We start from the raw sequence: 26,940 nt of genomic DNA, 5'->3' as shown, positions 1-26,940 counted from the left end.
CACACCTTAGGGTAGAGTTACGGTATGGCATCGGCGCAACGCAAGGGGGTTTATGGAGCCGATGCGTCCTCGCCGAACCCTTTTTGCGTCCACTGCGAGGCCCTGACGTGCGCCTCCCAAAAATGGTAAGCTTGCGTCGAGTCGACGCAGCAGCGAGGGCTGTGATTGGTCCGCTAACGTAAACCCGAAGTTAACCCGATGCAGGACCAAAACAGGTTCGCGACTTTGTCGAAGCGACTGCGCGTTCATTGCGCTGTGTCAACGTCAAACCAAAACTAAGCCATCGGTCCTGGCTTTGTATACGTCACCGACGTCGATGTCCCTTGGAGCCTACCTGTGCAGTGAGTTTGCAAACAGCTTTTCTTTATAGTGTAAATTCTGAGAACTAGTATGAAACTACACATCGTACTTCACAGTTAACACAGTTAAACAGGAACTGCTGCAGTCGGCTATTCTCTTATATTAAGAACCTTAAGTTCTTCTTCATATATCCCAGCACATGATTGGTCTAACTTAAAAAGTTGCACCAATGATGTCAATTCTCGGTATCGGAACGATGGAGAATAAACATTCTGGACCCATGACTCTCTTATATCACCAAATAGCCATACACGACGGTTCCCCTTTGCCTTGTATAATGAAGGCGTAGGTGACAAATAAAAAGCTTAAACTAATAAGATGAGGATGATAAAGTGTTAAAGTGCCCAGAGTCCAGAGTACTGTAAACCCAATGCTGATGGGTGAAATCACTCATCCCTCCTTAACACAGCGTTTTTCTTACGACGCAATAATCTAGCTTTGACTCTCCAAAGTGCAAATTGTTCAATAACACATCCAAGAGCCTAGGTCCTTCTGGCCAGGCGCTCTGTGTGGAATCAGGCTGACACCAGCACGGCGCCGACAGGGGCTGACGTAGCGGCAGGACACAAGCCTCACCTTTCCCAGGGTGGTGTACTCCACCGCGATCTCGCTGAAGAAGAAGTACACGTAGTTCCCGTACTCGATGGCGTGTAGGAAGTGGGGCTCTGGGAGGAGGAGGGAGGGGTGGGGGGCCGGGGGGAAGACAGGAGAGGAGAATGTTCAACAGTGACACTGAGGCTGCGGCGCTGACGGCTGCTGATTTGTATTCCTCGCCACGCCGTGGAGTGGAAACACCCGGGGAGACAGCGAGCTAGCAAGTCACCGCCCGCCCTCCCCCCCACTGCTAGCCACCCTCCACCCCTCTCCCCTATCCCCCCCCCCACGGAGAACACAAAGGTTTCTGTTTGAAGAGGTGGGAATGAACTGAACTGTAGGGACACTGCGTTCTTGTACTTGTGAATGAATGCTTCCACAAGAAAAATACAAATAAACAAAGAAAAATGTCCTTTCCGGGCACAACAAACAGCGATAGCGGAAGCCTTAGTTGATAAGTTACAGCGGGTCAGCACAAAAAAAGCACACCACAGAAGAGGCCGTTTAAATAAGTAATACAGCTTGTCGGACCGCCTCACCTCTCAGCCACTTGGAGTCGTACTTGACGGTTCGCAGGACGGGCCTGCTCTCCCCCAGACTGCGATAGATCACCGCGTCGCTTGCCAGGAAGTCCGTCATGGTGGCCGAGTAGAAGTCGCCGCCTGGCAGGGCAGAAAGCAACCCATCAATCAAGACGCTTTTCACAGAAACCCCTAAGACAACCCTGGGCGGGCTTATTTTTAAGTCAGGTAACTTTCATTGCCCTTTAAAAGAAAGTGGATGAGCACAGATGCGAACGTGACACCCTCTTGAAGCCCGCCCCTGTGTGTACTGAGAGTAAATGTCACAGGAACGTCGGCGGGATCAGGGACGGCTTTTGAGGGTCCGTCTGTCGTACATTCCAGACTGTGATCCCACTGGCCACTAGAAACCAGGCCCAGATTCACTTGGTGAAGAAAGGACATATCTCCTAATCAGAGGAGATGGCAACTGATCTTATTAGGAGAGGCTGACAATGTTCCAGACAATCGATTACCGTCTCATGAAACTATTGAACAAGTTGAGGTCTGCTGGCCTGTTCCAGTTTTGCATAACTCATCAGCGGTGGGGGCAGTATCGCACGCACACACACACACACACACACACACACACACACACGCACACACGCACACACGCACGCACGCACGCACACACACACACACACACACACACACACACACACACACACACACACACACACACACACACACACACACACACACTTTGATATAATCAAATTCAAGTCTAGTCTAGTTTGCTAGACACCTTTACCCAAAACTATTTCGTGAATTATTTGAGATACTTGTCATTAATGAGGGCACCTTGTTTCCCAAATCACCCTAAGCACTTGTCTATCCCGACCCCACATATGCTCACTTAAATACATACAATAAGCAAACATAAGGAGGCCCTGTGAGGGTCCTGAATCACCCAGGAGGACCTACCAGCGAACAGGCCCACGTTGGACTGGCGGGATTCGAAGGGGCAGCGCGCCTGGCCCAACACCTCCTCCCCGTCCTGCTCCAGCGTGGCCATCTGAGGTCAGACAGGGGGAGACATTTACGAAGCCATATACCAAGAGATTTACGCAAAACGCCCAGCGACAAAACACTGAAATAAAAAACAAAGCCCCACCCGTTGTAAACACGAGTCTCCTCAAAGTAATCATGGCCGTGTTTTACGGCGCGATGACGCGTGATCACCTGCTAGGTCACTGTCACGGCCCCCCCGAAAACGTTGGCCCCACCTCAAAACACACGCCGAGCACATTTTATGCCGTCGGGTTTACTGAAGAAGAAAAACATAAAAGTATGCGTGCCGAATCAATCTGCCGGTAATGAAGGCCCACACATGAGTCATAAAGATTAGTTTATTTGATGTGTGATGTACGGCGGCCGTAAGAAAGGTTGTGGGCGAGGGCTGGATGGCCGGGCTGTCAGGTTGGCAAGGGACGAGATATCTGCTGCCCACAGATATTAAGCTGCTATTTTCTGACCTGCTGTTTAACAAGGTTGTAAACCCCAGATACAGCAAGGCCAGAAAATCCCTTGTGTGTGTGTGTGTGTGTGTGTGTGTGTGCGTGCGTTTGTAGGGACAAAGGGGGTGGTTTTAAGTAGGTGAGGTCGTCAGAATACTAAAGACAACTATAAAGATGTTCCCAGAGTTGAAAAACACATTATATTTAAAGCAGTTTCCAGGAAGCAAATCCTCCTTAGTAGAACGACACACTCAGTAGACTCCCAAAGACCGAGGGAAAAACGCTCAGAAGCCACAGATGTTGCGTGCGCCTATGAATGTGGTTAGTCACAGTTCACTGCCATAACCTAGCTTCTTTTAACCCTCTACTGACTAGGAGAGTCCAGCGCGGGTCATTATGTCCTAATGTACACAGTGGGCCCCTTCTAGAGCAGGAGTGGGCTGGCTGCAGCAAGGCCGTGGAGCAGCATCGGTCAGGGCAGAGCTAGGCTGGATGTCCACTGGGGCGCTTTAAGCTCCCAGCCTCCTCTGTCACTGGCAGTGACACACACACACACACACACACACACACATACAGACACAGATGTAGACATAAATACACATGCAATGTCAAGCACACACAGATGCACAGTCGAGCACACACACACGCGCCTAATGCACGCACGCATGCCCAAGCAGACAGACAGACACACACACACACACACACAAACACACACACACACACACACACACAATAACGGGAAAATATGAACAAATAAGTCATACATTTTGTAAAAACAACACGTGCACACAAAAATGGCCGTCGTCCAGGTTTCCTGGTCCCCCAAGGTTTTTCCCTATGGCCTTCCAGAGAGCGATTCCCTGTGATTTACACGTTTTCGCATTCCCGGACGTCCACTGGGCTAACCTGCGTGATTGGTTTCCAGACGGAAGCGCTGTGACCGCAGTGGGGAAGGTGTTAACGGGAGGTGGGGCGGCTGGAGCACGTTGGGGCACCATGTGGGGAGTGGGGGAGGGGGGCAAGAGGCGTTGAAGTCGGTTCACCAGTCAATCAGCTCTTTAGTTTTCATTTGTGGTGGAAGGTTCACCATGGAAATACATGATATATCTGTGTTTGTTCAGTTCTGTTCCACAACCGCTCTGCACAAACTTTGACCATTATATACATAAATTAAACTCTACATTTGAGTTATTTCAAATGTTCAAAGTGATGGTAAAAGTGGAAAGTGAGTCAGAGTGGAATAATTACACTACATCCCAGGCTAGGCATTTTTCAATCAAACCATTGGGGTGCTTGGTGAGACATGCAAAACAATGCAAGCATGGCCACCGTTTATTTTCTGGTGTCTATTGAATGTTAATGCATCCGTCTAGACCATTAAGCTATAAGGCGCTTAGCTAGAAATGTCCTGAATGCTTTCTCCAAGGTCACACTGCCATATCTAATAGAGCAATTTAGGTGTCCATAAAACTGACAATACATCACCAGTGTTAAGGGGACATAACTAAAATACAGATCCCTTGCTCAATCACCTAGACACCTCTCTCTCTCTCTCTCTCTCTCTCTCTCTCTCTCTCTCTCTCTCTCTCTCTCTCTCTCTCTCTCTCTCTCTCTCTCTCTCTCTCTCTCTCTCTTTTGCGCTTAAGTACTTTTTCACACAAAAGGCAATGGAGCTCATGGGAAACGTAGTGTTTATTCGTGGAAATACAAGCCCTTTTCCCCAAAAGCACCCATACGGGGCCCTTACTTATAAAGTATTCCCTGTTTTCCTGGACCCTGTCAAGGGCCGCGTAATGGCTCTGGCCACTCTCTTTACACACCAGCGACCTGAACTCCCTGTCCTGGGGGTCAGCGCTCTGGAACCAGCCTCTCCTAAAGTGAACTTTTAAACTGTTCCTCGCCTCCCCCCTCCTCGCATCGGCCCTATAATCCCTGCGCTGGTAGATTTATGCATTTGAGTCTTTACCCCGTCTCTCGGTCTTTCTTTACCTCCCCCCTCGCTCTGTCTTCCACTGACGGGCTGCTGTGAATCACTAACTAAAACTCTAAAACATGATGTCATCTGCGGGGGGTTTCGACCAGACTGAAGCCCGTTTGGCTGAACTGTGGAAAGACGGGAGGCCCATAGGAGCCTTACCATCTCAGGGAGAGAGTTACAACACCACTACCTCTGATCTGATGCACCACGGATACTACAGCATTTGTAAAGTTCAATGGTTTACAAAGTGGTACATAAAATGAGTTTAAATCCAAAGCGCAGTGAAAACAGATTTATTGCATGTATTCTTGCAATAAAGGGGCAGGCAGGGGTTCTGTGTTTTTCTCAAGGACTATGGCCAGTAGGATTAGAACCCAGAACCTTTTGGCTGACGGTCAACCCCCTGGCCACAACACCGTCCTACCAGATGAACCGGAACAACTCCACGGCTCCATTTGTATCATGTTCAAATTTTTTTTCCAGTAGCTTCACCACAATGCGTTTACACGGCAAAAGCCAGCGGCTGTTAGGACCGGTGTCGGCGCCGTACCGTGTTTACGAGCCCACTATCGGTGCCTTTCCTCGACAGACTCACTCTACACCTCTCTCTCTCTCTCTCATTATTCATCCCTACAGCAGACAGTAAACCACGGAGATAAGGCTCTGAGTGGTTTTATAGAATTAAAAATCTCTTCCCCGCTCTCTCTCCCTCTGTAAATCCCTCCATTCCAGCGCCAGACCCTCTCCTTCAGGCTCCTCTCCTCTAGTAGCTGTTTGGCAAGGCCTGCCCCCCCCAAGCTGGCTTTCTTTATTCATATTTCTCCTTCCCACACCTCAGTACACCATCTACCTTTCTGTTGACAGATTGTCCTCACTTTGTTCGCATCCTTTCTTGGTGAGTGCACATGTTATTCTGTCAACACCGAGCCTCTCATCTGCTTACACCAAACACTGATTATGGTATGAAACTCCTGCTTTCAAAATAGTGATGGCAGCTTTAAAAAAAGAGAAGAAAACAAACAAACAACAACATGCGTCTGTCTTCGAAGTGGCAGCGACAGGGCTGGTTAAGGGAAACTACTCAAACCAGTTAGTAGACTCAGACAGAGGCCTCTGATTACCTGGCAGCACAGAACTTTGGCTAGAGTGTGACAATGGGTTTGATCCCATCCATTTCCTGTAGGGCTCCTTGAGAATTTCCCATCTGGGTTCAGCAAAGTATGATCTCATGACTAACCCGTTCTTGCTCCGCAATGCATCTGAAGTTGTGTGTCTGTATCCGAGCTCACTTTAGATCTCTTGTCCTAGGCTCACATGGGAGCAGCATGTACACCACACGCCATGTAACACCCCACAGCCGTGCCACACCGCCGAGCTCACCTTGTAGTTTCGGCATGCGGGGTTGAAGGCGTTGGTACCGCAGGCGAACAGCGTCTCGTCGTTGCGTGGGACCAGGACTTTGATGTAGTTGTAGCATTCGTCCTGCAGGGAGTAAAGCAGCCCCGTGTTACTGCTGTACATGGGGGATGATACCTGGCAACCCGGGCCACAACAACAGACGGGGGTGAGGGGACTACTGGCTGTGGATCAGAGCTAGGACTGATGTTAAGGTGTTGACGTCTTAACACAGTCACATCTACACACGCGCACGGCATGTTGAAAAGACAGGCACGTAAACAGAACACCCAAACTGAATGGCCTGCATGTGTGCACGCATGCACGTGCACACACACACACACACGCACACACACACACACAAATAGACACACACTCATACATGCACACGAGCACGGGCGGACAGACGGACGGACACACAGATACAGAGACACACACACACACACACACACACACACACAACAGACTGGCACATAATGGCCAAAACAAAGAAAGTTTCACACCAACACACAACACACACAACCACATATACTTCACCAGGAATAGCCAATTGGGCAAGATGAAAAGTTTATGAATTTGTGGTGTGTGTGCGTGCGTGCGGTTGTTTGACTTGCAATTTATGTGTGTCTTTGTGTTATTATCAGTTGGTGGCAGGGGTGGGATTATGTGTGCACATCCATGCATGTGTGTGTCTTTGCGTGTTTGTGTGTGTATTTGTTCAGGGAATTCTAACTGTTGTTTTATTCATGAGGCTGTGGGACGGTGTGACTGTTTTTTGTGCGTGTGTGTGTGTGTGTGTGTGTGTGTGTGTGTGTGTGTGTGTGTGTGTGTGTGTGAGCCTGTGCTTGTCTGTGCCTGTGTGTGTCTGTTTATGCATGGCTTTCTGCTCATGCATGTGTCCGTCTTGCGTGTGCAATTGTGTGTTTGTGTTGTGTGTTCGTACGTGTCTTTGTGTTTGTGTGTGTGATTGGGTGCGTGTGTTTAATGTGCGTATGTTTATGCATGTCTCTGTGTGTGTAACCGTTTCTGTGTGTGTGTCTGTGCGTGTGTGCCTGTATATGCATCCTTCTGCAATGCATGGTGTGCGCATTTGTTTTCTTTCGTGTGTGAATGTATGGGTGCGTATGCGCGTGCGTGCGTTTGTGTCTGCGTAGGTGCTCCGTGTGTGCTCGTGCGCGTGTGCGCGTGCGTGGCGAGGCTGCTACTCACGCTGTTCTTCCCTCTCACGGTGCACTTCTCCACATCCTTGGTCTTCCAAGTGAGCTTCTGAAAAAGGGAACAGACACCAGGCTGTCAGCGGTGACGGGCCCTGGCTCCCAGGACCACCCGGCTCTCGCTGTTCTCCAGCGCTCCAGTCCCATTAACAGACAGCTGCGCTGGAACTCTCATTAGCTTCAACCCGGGGTAAAGACGACAGACAGGACCCCACCGTCAGAGATGTCAGGGGGGGCAGGGCGGGGCACCCAGCCAGAGGGGTGGTAGAACATGAAGGTATTACCGCTCGTCAACAAAGGAAAAGAAACAACAACAGCAGCAGGAAAGCAAGGTGTCTTCTAGATCCACCATGACCGCAGACCACCAGGGTTAAACAACCTTGGGGTGGATGCTTTTGTACAGCGGCCAGCATGGTGATGTACGTCGACGTTAATCACATCCTATTATCCTCCCCGGTCCCGGGGCGATGCACTGGGCTCTCGACCTGGAGCCGTGCACGCGTACACTGCCACGCACGTACGATACTCATCTTCCGCTTGAAGATGTTTTTATTTATTTTCACTTGGTAATATGTCTAATATGAACCCGCACACATACACGTACAGGCACACACACACTCCCACACATATATGATCGTCAACGTAGTTATCTATGCCATTTTATCACTGCTACTGAGATAAGACCCCAATTTAGAGAGAACTAAATTACATAGCAACTGTCTACGCATCTAGGTGCCTTTGCCTCGGAAAAGGCACTTGGGTGTCACAAAAAGAACATCATCTGCGTGCGGAGCCAAGTAACCAATGTTAAGACAAGGTCATTGTGCACGTGTGGAGTGCGGTCCGGGCAGCGGCTTGTTTCATAGCCGTTTGTGAGGATTAGGCTTCCTGGACACCTATAGTGTAACACTACTGTGTGTGGCACACTTAATATACAACAATGCTAAATATAATGCTCATAAACAGCGACAAAACCAAGAAAGTATCAGAAAGTTGGCGTGGGTCGTAACCATGGGGATAATAACATGCCCCCTCGCTAAAACTCTCAACCCAAAACTCAGTTTTTCCTGCTGACATAGTGGGTCACGGGCTCTTTAAATGAGGGATGAAGTAACATCTGGTCCAGCTCCACTTCAGGAGTCACCCCACTTTCAATTGGATTTCATCCCTGATCCCGCTGCTGCTCTATGACCCATGCTAAACTACACTACGCTATGCTACTAGCTATGCTGTAAGCTATGCTACACAATGTGCAATAGCTGCACTATAAGCTACACTACAAGCAACATTAAGATACAAAATGAGCACTGCTAAGCTAAACCATACAACAGTTACATCCGCTGAACTACATTGTGAGCCACACAATTCTTTACTACGCCTCACTAAGAGCTACGCTTAGCTACACTGAGCTAACTCTTCATTGCCTTGCTTGGCCACCACCCATCAAAAACTGCTTACTTCACAACTTGGGTTACAGCAGGAACAAAACAACAGAAAACTGCCATTTTCGTTAGTTAACATAACCCAGTCCACACCATCGCAGACAGACCATAATTTTTGGTGGTCTGGAACCAGTACCCGAGGATCTCAAGTGAATGTATTCCACAAAGAGCAGGGCTAAAAATCAACATGAACTCTGGACAAATGCCCCCTCGAAATCTACAAAACTATCCATGAAATGTAAGCAAGGCCAGGTTTCTGGCGCTTTCAGGGCCCCGGACGTGGCCTGAAGCTAGGAAAAGGCTGTGTTTTATAATAAGGGTCAGATCCACAAAATCTATCCAGCAGTGCAAAAACACTGTTCAATCTAAACCCTGCTGGCTTCTGAAACCGAGGGACACATCTAACAGAGTACCTATAAAGGATTGCACTACTTACTCTTCATATTAGCATGCAATCTCTCGCTTCATAATCCATCCAGATAACCTTTTTGATCACACCCAGTGTGTTTATATCTTGCATTTCAAACCTTTTCACACGTTGTATTGTCAGGAGTCTGTCCAGCTTGCGATCTGATATCCTTTGACGAGCAGCACGGGAGCCACTCTGACTAGTGAATGAGTAGGAGGCACCAGAGGCAAGAGTTGTTGTGGAGAAATTTGTCTTGGCTAATACCTTGAATCATTCACCGTTAAGGTGAGGCAGGTGAGGCAGGAGAATGCAGATGACTCGTGGGAGAGGGTTCATTCTTTGAATGTTTGTTAAAACTTTCGATGAACCATGCATGACAATGAGCTTTCGGTATGCAAGAGAGGCTGCACATATTGTTAACCTAAATAAACTGAAGCTTGATGCTCCAATCATGGGCGCTGCACCCTAGGAAAAATGCTTTCTTAGAATTCATGGTTAAAATTCATGGCTGGAATTAGTATCCGGTCTCAATGTGAGCCCACTTCCTCTTTACACTGTCCGGCTGTTATAGGATTACACTGTGTTTGTAATGTATGCATGGTACATTTACACCGGCTGAAAAATGCCTTCATTTAGTTAAGGTTAAAAGATACAAACAGAAGCTTTCTCTCAGACCCTGGCAGAATGGGATCCTCGAGATTTAGAGTCTTAACTATTGGATCTGTAGCTACATCTGTAGTCATGGAGATGGAATCGGAGTGCCACTCAACTCAGGAGCTCCAGACTCTTAAAGACGGCGGGATGTGAAAGCATCTCGGGGGTTGCAGTCCGCGTAGTTACTGAAGCCTACCCAGCGAGCGATGACACAGAGGAAGGTGAAAAATGACAAGTGACCACATCGAGGTGGGATCCAGGGCAAGGGACAAGGGTGTGACATGATAGCGGACGGGCGGCTCCATCGCGCTCGGTCACGTGCTAACGACGTCGCTCAGGCAGCTGGCACAGAGGGGCCGTGAGTGGGAGAGGAAGGGGGGAGGATGAGATTCAGTGTGCAGCGCCGGAACATCTCTTAAGTCCTCCCGCTGCATGTCTGACACACTGGAGCACTCATAATGACTCAAATAAATAATACATGTTTGCGCCTTTCATCCGGAGCCAAGGCGCTTTACATGTTGGGGAGACACACACTCATCACACAATCACACACGCGCGCACACACACGCATTAAACATCCATCGTAAACAATCCGGCAGAGGAGAGGATGACGGTGCAACGCTGTCCGCCTGCAGTCGCCGGGGGAGCCTGGCGGCGCCCGGAGCAGTCAACAAGTCAGAGAGTCGGATCGATGGCGGGGAACTCCTCGACACCTGAGCTGCGGCGGCGGCGGCGGCGTTGGTGGCGGGCTCGGGGGAGTGGACAGCCGTGTTCAAAGCTAATTCTAAACGCAAGCAAACAAAAAGTCCCCGGCGCCTCGCAGGGCTCTTATTTAAGTGCAATCGTGTTTGACAAATTAGATTCAGACAGAAGCACGAGCGGCACTTCAGAAAGCCGGTGGAGCAGCGGGCTGGGCGCATTGGATATATGTCTGGAGAGAGATGCTTAATGCCTGAAGAAAGGAGGCAGGCAAACAGCATGGGGGGGGGGGGGGGGGGGGTAGAATAATGAGACATCAACATTTCGTCGAACATTTTTGGTCATAGAAATGGATGTAGTGGAGAAGCTGATGAAAATTCCAGGGCATAAAATTATCTTCTAAAAGCAATGTACCTTGAATTACAGTTCGCAGTGGTAAGAACATCCTTCTACCTAAGGTAGAGATATATCTTCATGAACGCCTCAAACGAGGACAACTCGGTTTTATTATGAGTAAGATCGCAATCCCCTTTGAAGCTCGGCAGAAGGAAGGAAGCAGGGAAATAATTAGACTGAATTCTGGGTAATATATGAGAATTCACTCCGACCCATTTGTCGTCATGTAGCGGGTGTAAAAAACACCAGAGTGGATGAAATTAAAGTCCTTAATCTTAAATGTAAGAACAAGTGTTTGGTTAGTCAAATGAGTGTGCAGGGATTGTGTTTCGGAGAACAGATGGGCTCGCACAAATCTTAGATAATATATATATTTTTAATGGTAAAAACACAGTGTTCTGCTGCTTGTATAAATTTGACGGACTATCAAAACAAGCTGATAAAATATGAATATTTCCAACAAAACAAACCTTCAACAGAATAGTGGTGACAGGAGCAGAAACAGATGAAACAAGCGGGCAGAATAGCAAACGGGCAGGAGTGGGCGCTTACCTGCATGGGGACGATCCGCTCAGAGGAGGCGGGCAGATTTATGGCAAACACGTGGTCCCTGGAAGCAAGTAAAACAAAATAAACATTAACATCCCTCTGCCTATACATAAGCCCCCCCACGTTTTCTCCCACACATTGCCTCTCACACTAAGGTCTGGCTCACTATTAATGCCGACAAAGTTTGGAGAGAGGTGTCCCAACGACGACGGACAAAAGAACAACGCCCGTTTTCCCAATACAATGACACAAGGTACCAATATGAATCACGTTGCAGCGTGAGCCAAGCACTTTGTCACACCCAGTCGGGGGAAAATATTAAGTCCATAGCTAATTGTATGCAGCACTTGGCAGAGAAAGTGTTGTTGCCGTTTGGGTCAGGGCCAGCCTTGCAGCAGAACGTATTCTACCCAAACAAAGTGATCGGAGCGGGTTGGTCTGCCTACCTTTTTGAGGCAATTAACCTGTGACCTTCTTAGAGAATAGCTTGATGCAATTTAGATGAGAGGTATGCTGGAGGAACGTGTGGAGCTCCTGCCAGCATTTAAATGGTGACTGCAGGGAGCTGGTAAACAAAACCAGATGCACCACCAGGAGGTGACTGGCAGGCAAAGCGTACAAACAGTACTCCTCTCAAAGTGCCTGTTAAGCTGTTCTTGAAGTGGCATGAAGTAGAAAACCGAAGAGATAGAAGGATAAATATTGGGGAATATACTTGCAACCTTTAACTATTATAACGAGTATCTTTCAACGACAAATTCCTGTTTTTGTTTGGGTTGGGTTTGTAGTGGCAGACAGCTCTCTCTGATCGAGATGAGATTGTAACCAGTTGGCTCACTCCATCAGCGCAGCCCCAGTGGTGTTGGTGAGGGGGGGAGGAGGAGTGGAAGGCTGACCTGGCAGCGATGTAGAGCATGTGGTTGATCCTCAGCATCCTCTGGAAGTCCAGCCCCAGGCGCACAGTGTCGTTGTCCGACATGAGGCCCTGGAAGCTGGGGTACAGGTAGGAACCTGTGGGTAGGGAGGGGAGATGAACAGACAGGTTATCGTTCTGCAACAAGTTAAGGCATGATGCTCAGTCTGAATAAAACAATTGAAATGATTGTCAAAGCTGTGCTGACACTGAAGCTGGGATTTATGCCCGTTTTTTGTTTCAGGTGAATATTCGTTTATTCAAAGTGTCAAACTCGGGGAATGAAAATAAGAATCTAAGCAACAGAGGCTGTTCAATACTATTAGTAAGTTTGATTTTATCCAAAGAAATTAGAAATAGGCCTGAACTATTTCTGGTCAGTAATAATGTCTGCAAGAACATGAAAATGACTAAACTCAAAAACTTGTAGAGACAGGGGCTTAAGAATCTCAAGAGCTAGAAAAAGAGATCTTCGGGTCACACAGCGTTATATGAGTCAGTCCAAGCCTTGTCTGGGAACTCAGGCTAACATTGGCTCATGGGTGGGTAGAAAAATAACCAAATGTCCTCCAAAGTTGCAAATAGAAGTATGACATCACTAAAGGCAGCCCAATTTATACAATTAAATTCTCATATGCCACAGCGTTTCATAGGGAAGGAGACAGAACTGGGAAAGGATAAGGGAAATCAAAATGATTTAAGGAAAACAAAAACGACACATTTTTGCAGGAGGGACCCATGTTAGGTCATCTTGTTTTAATCTGTCCTGAATTTCGTGGTTAAATAAAACCCAAATGATATTAAAAGTACAAGAAATGTCTCGAGAGACAAGGGAAGCGAAAGACGGGCGGTGCATCAGAGGTTTCCTCGGAGAGGTCGGAGAGGATGAAGGAATGGCAGAGGAGCCATGGGAGCGAAGGAGGAGTGCTGATTCAAGGTCTGCTCTCGGTTGCACCATGTCCAGCTCACTAGTCTTTTTTTAGCCATATATATTTTTGGGGAAAAAGGTCTCATCAAATTTCAAATAAGTAAATATCAGTGTTCCGACATGGTACTATTATCTCTTTTCCCCTCATTTTAAATCAGATTCTCCACAAGAGTCTGAGTATCAACAACTCAACAATAAACACACAGAAGCGTAATGCACTTAAACTGTCTGAAGTGCGCAGACCATGTGTCAAACGCAATATCTGAAAATAATACAAACCAATAGGCTCCCTTTTGTTATAGCACCTTTAACAACGTGCGTCAGAGCAGTACAGTAAAAAAGGGGTCACATGACCTGAAACCCACATACACGCCACACAAATAGATTAAAAGGAAATAAATATTCCATAACAGCAAAACATAAGCTGCAGACACTGAGATCTGATGCTTCAGCCGGGGAGAAAATCTGACGGGCACACTACGTGCCACCAGACTGCCTGCCACCAGTCTGTCTGCCAGATCTAAGCTTCCCGGCTTAGTTGTTTAGAGTTTTATCTCAGAGAACTCAAGCAACTATTGAGCGGAAAAAACACTGCTGCATAAAGTTCCCTCCAGCCTACGCTTTGACCGGCGCTGCCGCTTCTGCTGAATTAGCAATTCTTCAGCAGATAAATATGTGGTAATCTGAAATCTTAAGGCTATCTTCCATGGAGAGAGTCCGTTTCACCAGCCGCCTCGCTCGGCTCCCACTGATTAAAGATTGAAAGTCGAAAAAAGACCAGCCGTGTCGGTGTACTTGGGGGCTGTTCTCATTGGAGCCGCTGCTGCTGGTGGTGTTTGTAAGGGTGGTGGTGGTGTGGTCAGCCTGAGTCGACTAAGCTGTGATGGCACAAGGGACGTCTTGTAATTACTAGTCAGAGCTTCAAGCCCTCATGGTGCTGCTACAGGGCATAACTTTCTCCCCATTGGACAAACAGTACCTAATAATATACTCTATCTGTCCATTTAAAACATACAATCTGTCATCCTAGCCCCTATTGTTAAATATTGATGCCCATTAAAGGCCCACAATGTTTAGTTCTGGTCGACACGAGGAAACAGTTAAAGTTCCGGTGGCCGTAGTCCCTGAAATTTGCACCGTTGTGATTGCTTTTGTACATTAAAAACCATTCATAGCGATTAATTTTGATATAGGACATGGTTTCAGTTCAAGCCATCCATCTAACATATTGATCTGCCGTTATGGCATCGTATCAGATTACCCAAGTAGGGCACGGTACTATGATTTCACAGAGTACTGGGTCTGACCCATCAGATAAGTTGATTCATTCACAACCCTCCCTTCTTCTGTTTGGACTGCTTTGCCAGGCGTTATGCAATACTTGCTGACACTACGATGACATAACATTCAACTGTATAATGAATGCTTTGCTGGGAACCAACAGAGCAATGGTTCTAACCCTATAATGGGTGACACACCTTTAGGTCGAGAACACACCGCCCACTGGAACAAGCAGAGAACCATTGGGGCTCAGCCTCTGCCTTTAAACCTAAAGTCACAATGTGTAAGACTGAGCCCCTCTCGGTGAGCAGACAAGGGACTAGAAGAATTTAACCAAATAACGTTGTCAGTCCACTCTGACTGGCTGTGCAACTGTGTGATGGTAACTAGCGTATCTGGGCTGGCGTGAGTGGGAAGGGTTCTGGGAGTTTCAACAGTGAGATTCTTATAAACAAAGAGAATGGTACTCGCCAGCATTTCTTTTTTTAGAATATATCAGTTACAGTATGTGATTTTACTGGCTACACTATTTAAATCACTACCAATCAGCATTGACTATAGATGTGTCCGGGTCATTTTAAGATACGCACTAGTGGACATTACTTTAAGCACCCTTATATTCTTCCTACTCGTCCTTATCATGTGTGACGTGGTCTCTCCCACCCTCTCTCTGATATGGGAGGGGTGATAATTAGCCATGGCACCATGATGTATTACCATATATAATGGGCGGGAGCGGAGAGCGTGGGGCCTACTGCCGCCCTGTCACCTTCTGGAACCAGGGGTAACGAATGGCTCTCATTACACCTGGGCCAGGGCGCCACATATAGCACTATTAGCCGGGCTATTTCTGCTAATGGCCGCCTTGCTCCTCTTCCAGATAGGTCAATTACAGTGCGCGGGTCACACGCTCTCCACCACCTCTTAAACCAATCAGGGGTCAATGCATTGGCTGACCGGGACCCCGACTGGGGACCCTTACCAGGGATTGGCTACTGTAAGACAGTGTTTGTGCCATCCCGCCCAGATACAGCCTCCCCAAGGTTGCCTGATTTAAAGTGTACAAAGTGATTAAGGTCTCGAGGGATGAAGCGATGGTCTGATTCAAATATCAGTTCAGAGTGTGCTCTCTGAACTTTTACCCAATCATACTCAACACAGTAATATCCAACTGCTAGAAAGAAATATATAAATTGGCCTGGTTTCACCCAACCATTGCAGAACCCCCCCCTCCCCCCCCAGATAATCTCCATGGCAACAGAGGGTCAGAGACTTACTCTCCCGCCCGACGACGCTGATTGGCTCAAGGTCCTGAGGGAAGGGCGTGGCTCCGCAGGTGAGCCGGGGTGAGACGGCGAGGGCGAAGGCGAGCGCCAGGGCAGCGGTCAGGAGGGAGGGGGGTGCGGCACGCTGCTGCCTCATGATGGCGGGGAGGAGGACGGCGAGCTGGGTACTCACCAGGAACACATGGCCCACAGCAGATCAGCCCCCACCTGGGGGAGAGGAGAGAGGACGGAGGTTAGGCCTTTGTGAGCACTAGAAGAAGACAGCTTGTGTACTGCTGGATGTTCTGCTGCGGGGCTGCCACTAAAAGACATTTCAGTTTGATTGCATTTGATCTACCGTCTATTGATTGTCCTGAATGATCGCAAAATGCTTTTGTGTTTTCTCTCTAGTTCTCTATATAAAATGATCTGAAACACAGAAAAAGGACATATTTCAGTTCCCGAAAAGTATAAGCAATAAAAGGTTTGGTACATTACGATTAGCAATTATTTGATAATCAAATCATAATGAATTCATTTCCTGTCTGCTGGAAATCAATTACACCATTAATAAATGGAGATATTTTGACTCAAACGTGGTTGCTTTGAACAAAGAGGAATATTCACAACATTGTAAGGCATTAATTACAATGATATGCTGGAGTAATGAATGGTCGTAACAGCACACAAGGTAGCCTGCCTAGCTCTGATTAGCATGCAGTGCTTTATTTCAATGCAGCGATGTTATTGAGTGATGCTAGCTCTGTAAACAGACAGCAGACAGAAAGGGAGAGGAAAACACAAAAAGATAGTGAAGTGGAGAAGGAGAGAGGAGCACGAGAAAAAAGAAGACTGATATAGAGAGAGACAAACACAACAGGCTGCCAGTGAAGCCGGAAGGAAGGTGTAAACAGCAGAGGTAAGCCACAAGAGCCCAGCCACTGATACAGCTGTCTTACTAACTAACAACCTCTTGTCTTCCGCGGACGACCAGACACAACCAGATGCCCTGCACTACCAAAGTCCACAGCTCACTCTGAAACTTAAACCCTGCCCTGATAGAAGCCTTTCTAGATAGGCTTTAAACATAGCCTGATAGAAGCCTTTTAGATAGACTTAAACCCTGCCTGAAAGCCGCTTGTACAATTGTGGTATATTGTTGACGTGCATGGTGTATTTTCATTTCCCCCATCTGATTGTTAAGCCAGGGGACAGAGACAGCGACGGATGGACAGGTTGGCGATTAGCTGAAACATTGACCTCGATGACCTGTGTGTCCTGCAAAACACAACAACACCATACGCTCAGTGTCCTCCGCTTCTGCAGAGCCACCACAAGGTTTGGCTTCGCTTCCCCGTCGCAGGTTGACCTGGTTAAGCGAGATATAACCTGCCATGGATATTGATATGGGGCTGCTTCATTCATATTCCCCAGGGGATAAAGCTGCATTTATTGACGAGGTGGAGCAGAGCGGCACGGCGCGATAAATGGAGCGGACGCTGTGATCCACGCTCCTGTTTGTACCGTGAGATATAACTGCCCGTAAGGCGCGCCAGCGGTGATGTACGACGACACTAGAACTGATGGATTAGGTTAATATGCCGCGTTTGTGTATTTTTGCTGTGCTTACCTAAAAAGCGGCAGGGCTTCTTAGATGGGACAAAAAACATCCGATAAAAATCTCTCCCGAGAAAAGGGGGGAACGCCTGGAAAATCCATTGTGTCTCACAGCTTCGCTCACCGTCTCCGATGCCGCGGAAGATTACAGAGTTTAAGAGTGTGATAATGACAAATTTGTTTTGATTGAGTGCAATATGGTTTATTTTCTTTGTAGATTAACTATATGCCAGCATCACCGAGCAAGCATATAAAAGAGCTGTAAACAATCCTCCATCCATCACAAACACTGCACGGGGAGTAAACAATATGCAAACAGCCTGGCCTAAATCGTGCCTATATCGGAGCAAACATGCGCCGAGAGGAGGCAGAGGTCAGTTATTGACAAGCTGTGGGGTACTTAGCAAAAGGAACGTGGCCAAGAGAATGTGGAAATTAGTCACGCACAGTGAGCTAGCCGACCACAGATCGTGTGCAAGACAGTGAAATAAACATCAGCTCATGTTCCCACAACAAGCAGGGCCAGAGGTTAAGAAAGCACAATATCTTCAGAAGCATTAGCACATCATTGATTCTTCACGTTGTTGTTGTTGTTGATTATCCTCTCAAAACCGTAAAACATCTAATTTTGGCTTATGATCAATTGCAGGATTAATCTCTGTTTGTTTGGGCACGGATGCAGAAAGCAGTCAAGAGTTTGAATCATGGACCTTAGGATATAATCCAACACCTATTTCCATACCAACATGCAAGTGTTCATGGGACGCCTACTTGACAAACACATCGACTTCATAAGGACCAGTCCTCGATGAAACAATGCCTTCTGAATCATCGGTAAAACGTATAGGTCCTGGCTCTGGAGCTGTCTGATGGGTGAAATTAAAGTGGGTGTTTCTGTAGGGCCTGTACTTCTAAGCCTGTGCTGCATGGGAATGGGGGGGGGGGGGGGGGATGTTGTGACGTTTTGCCAGCTCCCAGAGGGGAGCCAGTTGAAAGGGAGCCTTCAGCATGAGGATGAAGGCTGGGTGACGTCGACGTAGGAAAAGAGGAGACCTAAATATAAATACAAGATGCAGTCACACACTGCATGACGTCTGCTGCTTTAAGGCAGAAGCGTCTTCTTTTCATTACATGTTTAGCGCGAGATTGACGTGTTTCAGGCAAAACAGGAATATAACATGAATGAAAGTTGAAGATCTAACAGGAGATTTGAGAAAGTATATCAGGGAATGTGTTCCCCAGGTCTTTCAACAATCACCAGCTCAAGAGAACCAAAATACCCACCGTAAGTAGTTTATCAGCGCTGGGACTTCGCGAGCACACAGTACTGCGAGAAATGGCTTCATAAAAGCCTTTAGAGGTGAACCATCCAAGCGCGCAGCATGTGAAATCTCAGATGTGCTCTCAGAAGTCCACACACCGTCGAGGCAGGGGTTTTCTATTAGCGAAGCCCTAACCTGTGGCCGCATTTGGTTCAAAGGAACACCAGTCATGTCCTGCAACCCGAACCGGCTGCCGCCCGACGCTCCTTGGCGGCTGGACCGCTAAATGTCTTTGTGCCGTCACAAACACGCACCACCCTGGCATCGTAAACACACAGGGATGCAGCTCCCTCCGGGAACGTGGATCTTGTGATTGGTTCTTAATCTAACCCCGGCACTGACTCTAATCAGTTAATTGACCTTCCTGCACGGCATTGAGGGGTCTGATGGGCTGACAGCTGTCGAAGGAACATAAGCCTGTGTGCCGCTCGCTTATCCTGTACCACCTCCCTCTCTCTCTCTCTCTCTCTCTCTCTCTCTCTCTCTCTCTCTCTCTCTCTCTCTCTCTCTCTCTCTCTCTCTCTCTCTCTCTCTCTCTCTCTCTCTCTCTCTCTCTCTCTCTCTCTCTCTCTCTCTCTCTCTCTCTCTCTCTCTCTCTCTCCCCTGTTCCGGGTTCTGTATGTTTGGAACGAGGGCGGGGCGGTACTCCAAGCGCTTTTGTGTTTAATGACATGGACTGGATAAGTCTTCAGGGATACAGCAGGCGCCACCCTGTCCTCCGCACAGGGTGGCTGGGGCGCACGCGATTGATTAAGGGACATTCATTTTGATTAGCCGACGGCGGTCTTTTGTATGATAAGACGTCACCCTGAGTGTTCTTGTTCATGAAAGACTCCCCCTCCCCCCTTCCCCCTTCCCCCCGAGGTAGTGCCACAACGCAAATAATACAATGAGGAAATACACGTACCGCCGCGGGAAATACGTCATATCGTAAGTTATGCGTTATGCAAACATGAGGCCATCGTCTCATCCATAGGAAACAATTGGGAGCCCGATCCAAATCCGTAGATACATTCTCCCTCGTAAACTTTTATGTCATTGTGCTTCATTTGGCTGGGGACCACTGCTCCATACAGAGAAAAAAATGATACAATTAAAATCCTGAATGCCAATTTTATCCTCAATCAACTGCGATGCTAGTGAAGCATCTGTCGGCTCTGGGGACATATTTCCTGCCACCTGCCGTCGGCAAAGAAAACACAGCGCAAAAACCTATTCCACCGCAAACCTCGCTAGTGTTTTAGGGCCAAGCAGGTGGTTTCGAAGAACCGAGGTGGATCAGAGTAATTTTAGACAGTGAGGGAGTGAAATGCACCTCTGATCCAATCATTCTTCCGTGTGCTCAGGATATGTGATCTGCTTGGCTCCTGGCGAAGTAGAAGGTCCCACCCACCACTCTCCTATTATACTCATGGTGTATATTTATACAAGCCCATATCAACTCCATGGTCTCCTCTATCACTTTGAAAGCGATTAGCCACATTACCCTCTGCTCTCGACAGACCATTAGCTGTTAGCTTTCTCGGCCGGGCTCCATCAAATTGTTATGGCGATCGCGGTGTCCTCATATTTTTATGGATGAGGTGTGTCTTTACAGAAAATGGCAAGCAGTTCAGCGTTCTCCCTTAAGCTCCTGCTAGTATGACATGTCATACTATTGACATTTCCCGTCCGCACCCGTGACCTACTGAAAACCTTCTGAATAAGTTGACTATTCTGCACAGCAGCAACACAGTGACGACAGCACTTTTGTGTGTTTAGTAACACAACTCATGCTGAGTAACAATGAAAACCTCTCGGAATCCATTGAAAACTAAATGATTAACGTGATTACGTCTCTAAAAGTTCTTTCAAGTAAGAAAATGGTTCAATAATAACTGAGGTTCACAATGACATTACACTACTTTGACCTTGAAACACATTGGCCTGCAAAAACAATTCCATGGGACCTTGATTTGAGGCAGGGGGAAAAACAACCCCATGATGTGAATGGAGCTCGGCAGCACAATAGCGCCTGTTGTCCAGGCAGGGTCTAGTAGTCCATATCAGGCCGTGTTCTCAATGATCTATCCAGGAGCCAATATCTGCCCACAGTCTCATGACTCGAGTCACATGCTGCTCCATGAAGCCCACAGCCCTGGACGTTCGTGAACATCACATCTGCCCTCCGAGCATTTCAGAAAAACACCTACGTTTTCCAAGGAGCCTCCCCCCCGCGGCACATGTTGTGTATTCATTGGAAGATATTGGAAGTTTCAGAGTAACTGTGGAAGATACGTGTTAAAGGTTTCATCTCCCTAGAAACCCCTCCCCCCCCCCCCCGGGGGACATCGGTGGTCCCTGAGTGACCCCCTTAGACTGGGGAATCTCCACTAATTGGATTTCCAATGGCTAACCAGGCCGATGTCGTCTGGGCAAATTCGAATTGGGATCAGAGATCATTGGGTAATAATTGGGAAGAGGCCCCCACAGGATATAGGGAAGATTTCGCCGGGCTTGTTCTCAGAAGGGAGTCTCGTGCTGCTGCAAATGAGTTTATCCTTCTGTAGTCAAAGAGAGCAGCCAATTAGGGGGTTCTGTGGAGAGTGCTTCCACGAGATGACTGTTGGTCACCGGGAACACTTGCCTGCAGGCTTTCCACCGCCATGTTTTTATAGCTGATAGAGGTACAGATTGGTAAGGTCAGACCACTCCACTCTCAGTTCACAATCTGATATCAGTGGGCTTAGCAATAAGGCTTTTTTTTTTTCTTGCCTTTGTAAAAAATAAGGAGGGAGAGCTTCATTCAAACGTTATTGCTAACAGCAAGATTGAATAGCCAAATAAGGTTTAGAACCTGTAAGGGCAATACGCTGAATATTTGTCTCCAACATAGTTAATTTAACTGATTAGTGGGATGCCATTCTAAGGTGTTTGACCTCCAGGTGAAAGGTTCTGAGTTTGATTCCCATGTCCCCAGCCTGCCTGTCGGCATCCTTGATCAATAACCTCCACTAAACTCAAAGCAGGATGAATAAATAATAAATTATAAAGCTATTAAATCTAGGTATATCATGGAGCAAGGATATAATTAAATGTCACCGCGTTAGGAAAGCCGACCGTAGGGTTCAGAGCGGTTTCAGACGGTTGTGTCTTCACTTTCCCGTCGGGCTGACAAGATCTGAGAAATTAAATGTCATCTGTCTTTCTGACGCCAAGGTAGAAGGAGAGGAACATGTCAGGGAGCGGAGCCGGAAACTCAGGGAGTATCCTGAGTGCCAAAAACAAAAGGGGCTCCTGGGGGACATTGTGACAACATTTTAGTCCATTAGCATCTGGGGTCATAGACGAGTAAAGTGAGGCTCCGTGTCTCATAGCAGGAGGAGAAAATCAATGGTCCCAGCAGTATCTTAGTCCTGAGATTAGTATGTCAGACGACTAGTGTCAGTATAAAGAAGTCTCATTCTGCTCCTTTTTTTTTCCTTGGTGCGAGGAGAGGGCAGGGTGGCATTGGGGGAAAAAAATGTGTTGAATGAAATGTCAGGAGAGGTTAGGACCTCCCCTTGTCCCCCGTGCCACTCATGTTTCTCCCGGGGGGGACGGGCACTGCTCACTTCTCATTGGGCCAACAAGTAGAGACAAAGTGAAGTGGTCCCACTCAGGCTAACCCCCCCCCCCAAGTATCAAACTGCCCTACTGAACCTTGGTGGAGGACCTCCCAGGGTCTCACCTTCATGCGAGTAGCGCCCAAGTTGAACAAGAGTCAACAAGATGGGTGGGAAAAAGGCTCACTGCGCTGCACTGATACCGTACACTTAACTTCCTCAGCCGAAGTGGGTCAGAGATGTTTTCTGAAAGGAGCGCCCTGTATACAAAGAAGAGCCAAGTGTGGTGAATGAATACCAGCTGTGGATTTGTGTATCTGTGTGTGTGTGCCTCGTGCCATGGTTGTAAAAAGGCCGGCCGCCCCACTGCCACGGGGGCACAGTTTGCAGGGCGTCACAATTAAAAAGGGTAAAATGTAAGATGTTGGCAACGGTCTAAATTGGTTGGGCAAATCGATGTGGAGATACGCTGCCGGGGTCGTCTATCGTCTTTCTGTCTTCTTGAGGAGCAAAAAAAAGCAGCAGACGGCCGTCAGTGGGAGAGGGATCACTCATACGCTAATGGTGTCCTCTCCATTTGTCTGCCAGGAGTTAATTATTCAGATTCATCTTCAGAAGAGGGCCCATAACTCAGGTTAAAACCCTGCCCATCCCACCCATGGTTCAATCAAGGTCAACTTTCAAGCCCAAGGGTGTCTTTCTCTTAGCTAGTCCCTGCAATGAGTTTCACCCTGGGTCACCGCAATCAAACTCACGTTGAACAAAGAAAAAAGATCAAACAATCCCGTTGTTATTATGACGGTCATTAGCATAATGGCCTCTTCCACGGACACGACACAGTCCAACTTTTTGGTGCTATTATCCTGCTTATCAATAATTCAGACTGTTATTGACAAGCACTACCTGAACCCTGTACTGACAGAAACCCAACCACTGGTAACCCCCCGCAAGGCCACCATAACTGGATACACCCCCGAGGTTACCTCTGGGAGACACCGCGCAAGGGCGGGAAAGCAGAGAGCCTCTTGGTGTTGGTGTTGTCTGTGTTTGGAAGAGAGTGGAAGAGGGAGGGAGAGAGAGAGAGAGGGAGGGAGAGGGGGGCGAAAAAGAATGAAAGCCAAAAAGAAAGAAACTACGAAAAAAAACAAAAGAAGCAAACAAAGAAAGAAACCGGAAAACAAAAGCAAAGAAACAAAGAGAGGGAGAAACAAAGCGTCTGTGTTGGTCTTGTGATTCTATTTATACCTATCTATTTCAGGGGCTTCGAGCCAGACGCCAGCGGGAGCCAAAGTCATCCAATGCCCCGGCCGACCGATATCGACTGAACACGGATCCCTCAGGGTTCGTCAGTGGCGGCTGGGAAAGTGCTCGGCTCTCCTTATATTAGAAACGCTCAAGGATCACCCAAGGAACTAAACCAAGCAGTCCCAGAGCCACAAATAAACACAAACCATTCCACTGTCTTGCATGAAATGATTTCACCGTGGCTTTATAATAATCAGTACAAGCCCTGTAATAAATCGATCCAAATCAGGAAGGGGAGCAGGGATTGGCATTAGTACATACGTGTGCTCATAGACACAAGTGCATTGCACTTATGCTGTACTATTCTAATTGCGTTATTATGGACCTGTTGTTTGAAACTCAGGACTTTGCCCTCTCTCTGCAGCCTTACAATACACACCACATGTTGCTGCAGTAGCTACATGACACAATGTACAGCCATTGATGCTATAGCTCAGTGTAATAGACCTGCCAGCTTAAACGATCAGGGAGACAATGCCAATCCCATTTACATCCTCTATTCATTTTTTACACCCTTTTTGAAACATTTAAGGTGTAGCTGCAAGCCAGAAAATGATGATTGGATTCTAACCCTCTTTGTGGAACTCTTAATTAGAAACGGTTTGATAGGTCAGTTACCCAAAATGATGATGAATATCACTTGTTTTGCATACACAGACTCATTTCCTCTTTATTTGACCCAGGCACAATGTCAGGTTAATTTTCTCGAGGCCGCCTAATCATAGTGATCCTCAAAAGGTCTGCAGTCCCTGTCTTCCCTCTAGCCATAACTGATTCGATAATTGGGACAACAATTGCACATAATAATAACAATTTTATACGATCACTTTGAATAAAAAGGAAAGCAATTAAGGGGGACCAGATTGTCATCTTCAAAGTTTTAAAAAGGGATGCCTCATTTAGATACATTATTAATGAAACAAATCATTTCAAGTAAGTTTAAGGGGTAATTTAAAAGCTAAACAACACTACCACCCACACACTCACCCCTCTCACACTCGGAGCGGTGCAACCGAAAACAGCAGAGGCAAGGGGAGCGGGGGTTTTGCTAACACCTGCTGATTAGATTTGCCGGGTAGCTTGTGTACGTGAAAGTGCTTGCATGCACCCGGCCCCGCCGCAGACCTATCTAATCACGCCACTGTGATTGGGGCCTGGCCGATGGGTTTCTAAGGGGGGCCTGTGCTCGCCAAGACAGCGGTCTGCTGCCAGGGCAGAATAAGACAGCAGCCGCCCTAAAATAAACCCTGGGCACCAGGAGGGGGAGATAAAAGCCCAACTGAAAGCATCCCCGCGCGGCCCGGCTAACTGGAGGAGCCACGCCGATTAAAAGGCCATGTTTGGTTGGGTGCGAGGCGGGTTAACCACTGCGGTCGGACGTTAATAATGATATTCATCGCGGCTGCCAGAGAATGTGTGCGAGTACTCGCCCTGTAATCTTATCTGTGCTGTACGAGAGTACAATACAGTTCAATAAAAGTATTAACCAGAACTACAAGCCACACTTTGGGCTCCACACTGAGGGGGCACCAAGTCAAGAGTCAAATGAAAGGAAAAAAACAGTGTTTCTAGAACAGCTATTCAGAACATTCTTCTCCCACAATAAGACAATTATAGAAACCCACACACAAACACAAACACCCACACACACACACACACACACGCATATAGACCCCCACACACACAAAAACACACACATATACACACACAACAAATAAACAAAAACGCAGGCACACAAGCGGAGACAATCGTAACAGATTATTTTCATTAGAATAATAATAAGCATTAAATAAATGTTAAATAACCGGCCTGACTCCTGGTCAGTGTATGGAGAAAGTGTCTTCAGAGACTCCTCCAGCTCGCAAAAAAAAGCCCCACTGTTTTGTCCCTCAGTCCCCTAAGGAAGCCTCAGCTGTAGGGCTTTGGTGCAGAGGTGGTGGGGTGGTGGTGGTGGTGGTGGAGGGCCGTGTTAGGGGGATGACACTGAGGGAGGGAGATCCATATAATAAGAGGAGCTCTTTTGATCTCCAGATTCACCCCCCCTCCGGAACCAATTAGCCCTCTGAACTGTAAGCACTTCAAATTCTTCAATTTCTCAGTTGTTGAAAGACCGCCACCATGAATTATCAATCCTGTAGGACTTTGGTTCCTTTTCAGATATGATGAAACCGAGCAGGGAGATTTCTTTTGCATTATTCTGCCACTATTGGCGTGTAGGAAATTCACAAAAGGAGTGAGATATGCAACACCCTGGGATAATTGTATTTTTTTTTCTACACTCCTGCTCACTGCTCACTTTGTGAAATGAAAAGAAAAAATATTTCGCTGGTTTAATGGAGAGTTGTTTAGTGTTGACTAAAGCGTAACTAACAATTCCGAGTGTGAGAACGAAGGGCTCCATCTGTTTGCTTCACCCTGGGAGACACACCGGGCTCGGGGACCAACAAGAGGCAGATAAATCGCCACAGAAGCTCTGCTTCTTCCATTTCTTCTTTTATTTTTCATTTTCTTCTGTCAACACAATCACACAACTGCCACCAGGCACATCCATCCGGTGCACGCGATCTCCATGAGACAATGAGGAGAATCGAGGAGACAGATGGAACATTCCCAAGTACATTTGCCGCATTTGCGGCAAACCCTGAGAATAAAACTGAAAAGGGGGCTTTTATAAGTAAGTGGCTCTATTTAATTTTTTTCTCTCCTGCTCTTTCTCGCAAGCCATACGGTGACTGTAGATGGGGAGCGATATAAATCATGTTTACAAGCGTGGCTTTCAGGAAGGTGGGGGTTGGGGGGGGTCTAGGGGAGCACCCCTTCTGAAGATAATAGCATCATCACAACCCGCACATTCTCGCTGTTCCCGGCTAGATTAACCACTTCATCATTCTTTCTCGGACCACCATCGTTTCCACGGATTCTGTACGTCCAGACTGTCAGGCAACGTCTTCTGAAACCATAGTTCACTACGCCCAACGACTTCTTCCCCCGCCGTCCCCCGTATCCCCGCGGGCACAG

General features: G+C 47.5%; 1 protein-coding gene across 2 annotated transcripts in view; it reads right to left on the bottom strand.

The window, feature by feature from the left end:
- The window catches only part of sema6cb (semaphorin 6Cb), a 120,338-nt gene that overhangs the window by 32,851 nt on the left and 60,547 nt on the right, over positions 1 to 26,940 (bottom strand). For both annotated transcript variants that reach the window (XM_079758328.1, XM_079758329.1), the window contains exons 4-11: positions 16,107 to 16,322; positions 12,604 to 12,718; positions 11,711 to 11,768; positions 7,554 to 7,610; positions 6,330 to 6,431; positions 2,439 to 2,529; positions 1,494 to 1,616; positions 937 to 1,025 (exon numbers count right to left, since the gene is read on the bottom strand). In XM_079758328.1, the coding sequence (XP_079614454.1) occupies positions 937 to 1,025; positions 1,494 to 1,616; positions 2,439 to 2,529; positions 6,330 to 6,431; positions 7,554 to 7,610; positions 11,711 to 11,768; positions 12,604 to 12,718; positions 16,107 to 16,251 (780 nt within the window). In that variant the 5' untranslated portion in view covers positions 16,252 to 16,322. The remainder of the gene's footprint in view (positions 1 to 936; positions 1,026 to 1,493; positions 1,617 to 2,438; positions 2,530 to 6,329; positions 6,432 to 7,553; positions 7,611 to 11,710; positions 11,769 to 12,603; positions 12,719 to 16,106; positions 16,323 to 26,940) is intronic.

The sequence above is a fragment of the Pollachius pollachius genome (genome assembly GCF_949987615.1).
Source record: "Pollachius pollachius genome assembly, chromosome: 1".
NCBI classification, from domain to species: domain Eukaryota; kingdom Metazoa; phylum Chordata; class Actinopteri; order Gadiformes; family Gadidae; genus Pollachius; species Pollachius pollachius.
This window is presented reverse-complemented; position numbering and strand designations above follow the sequence as displayed.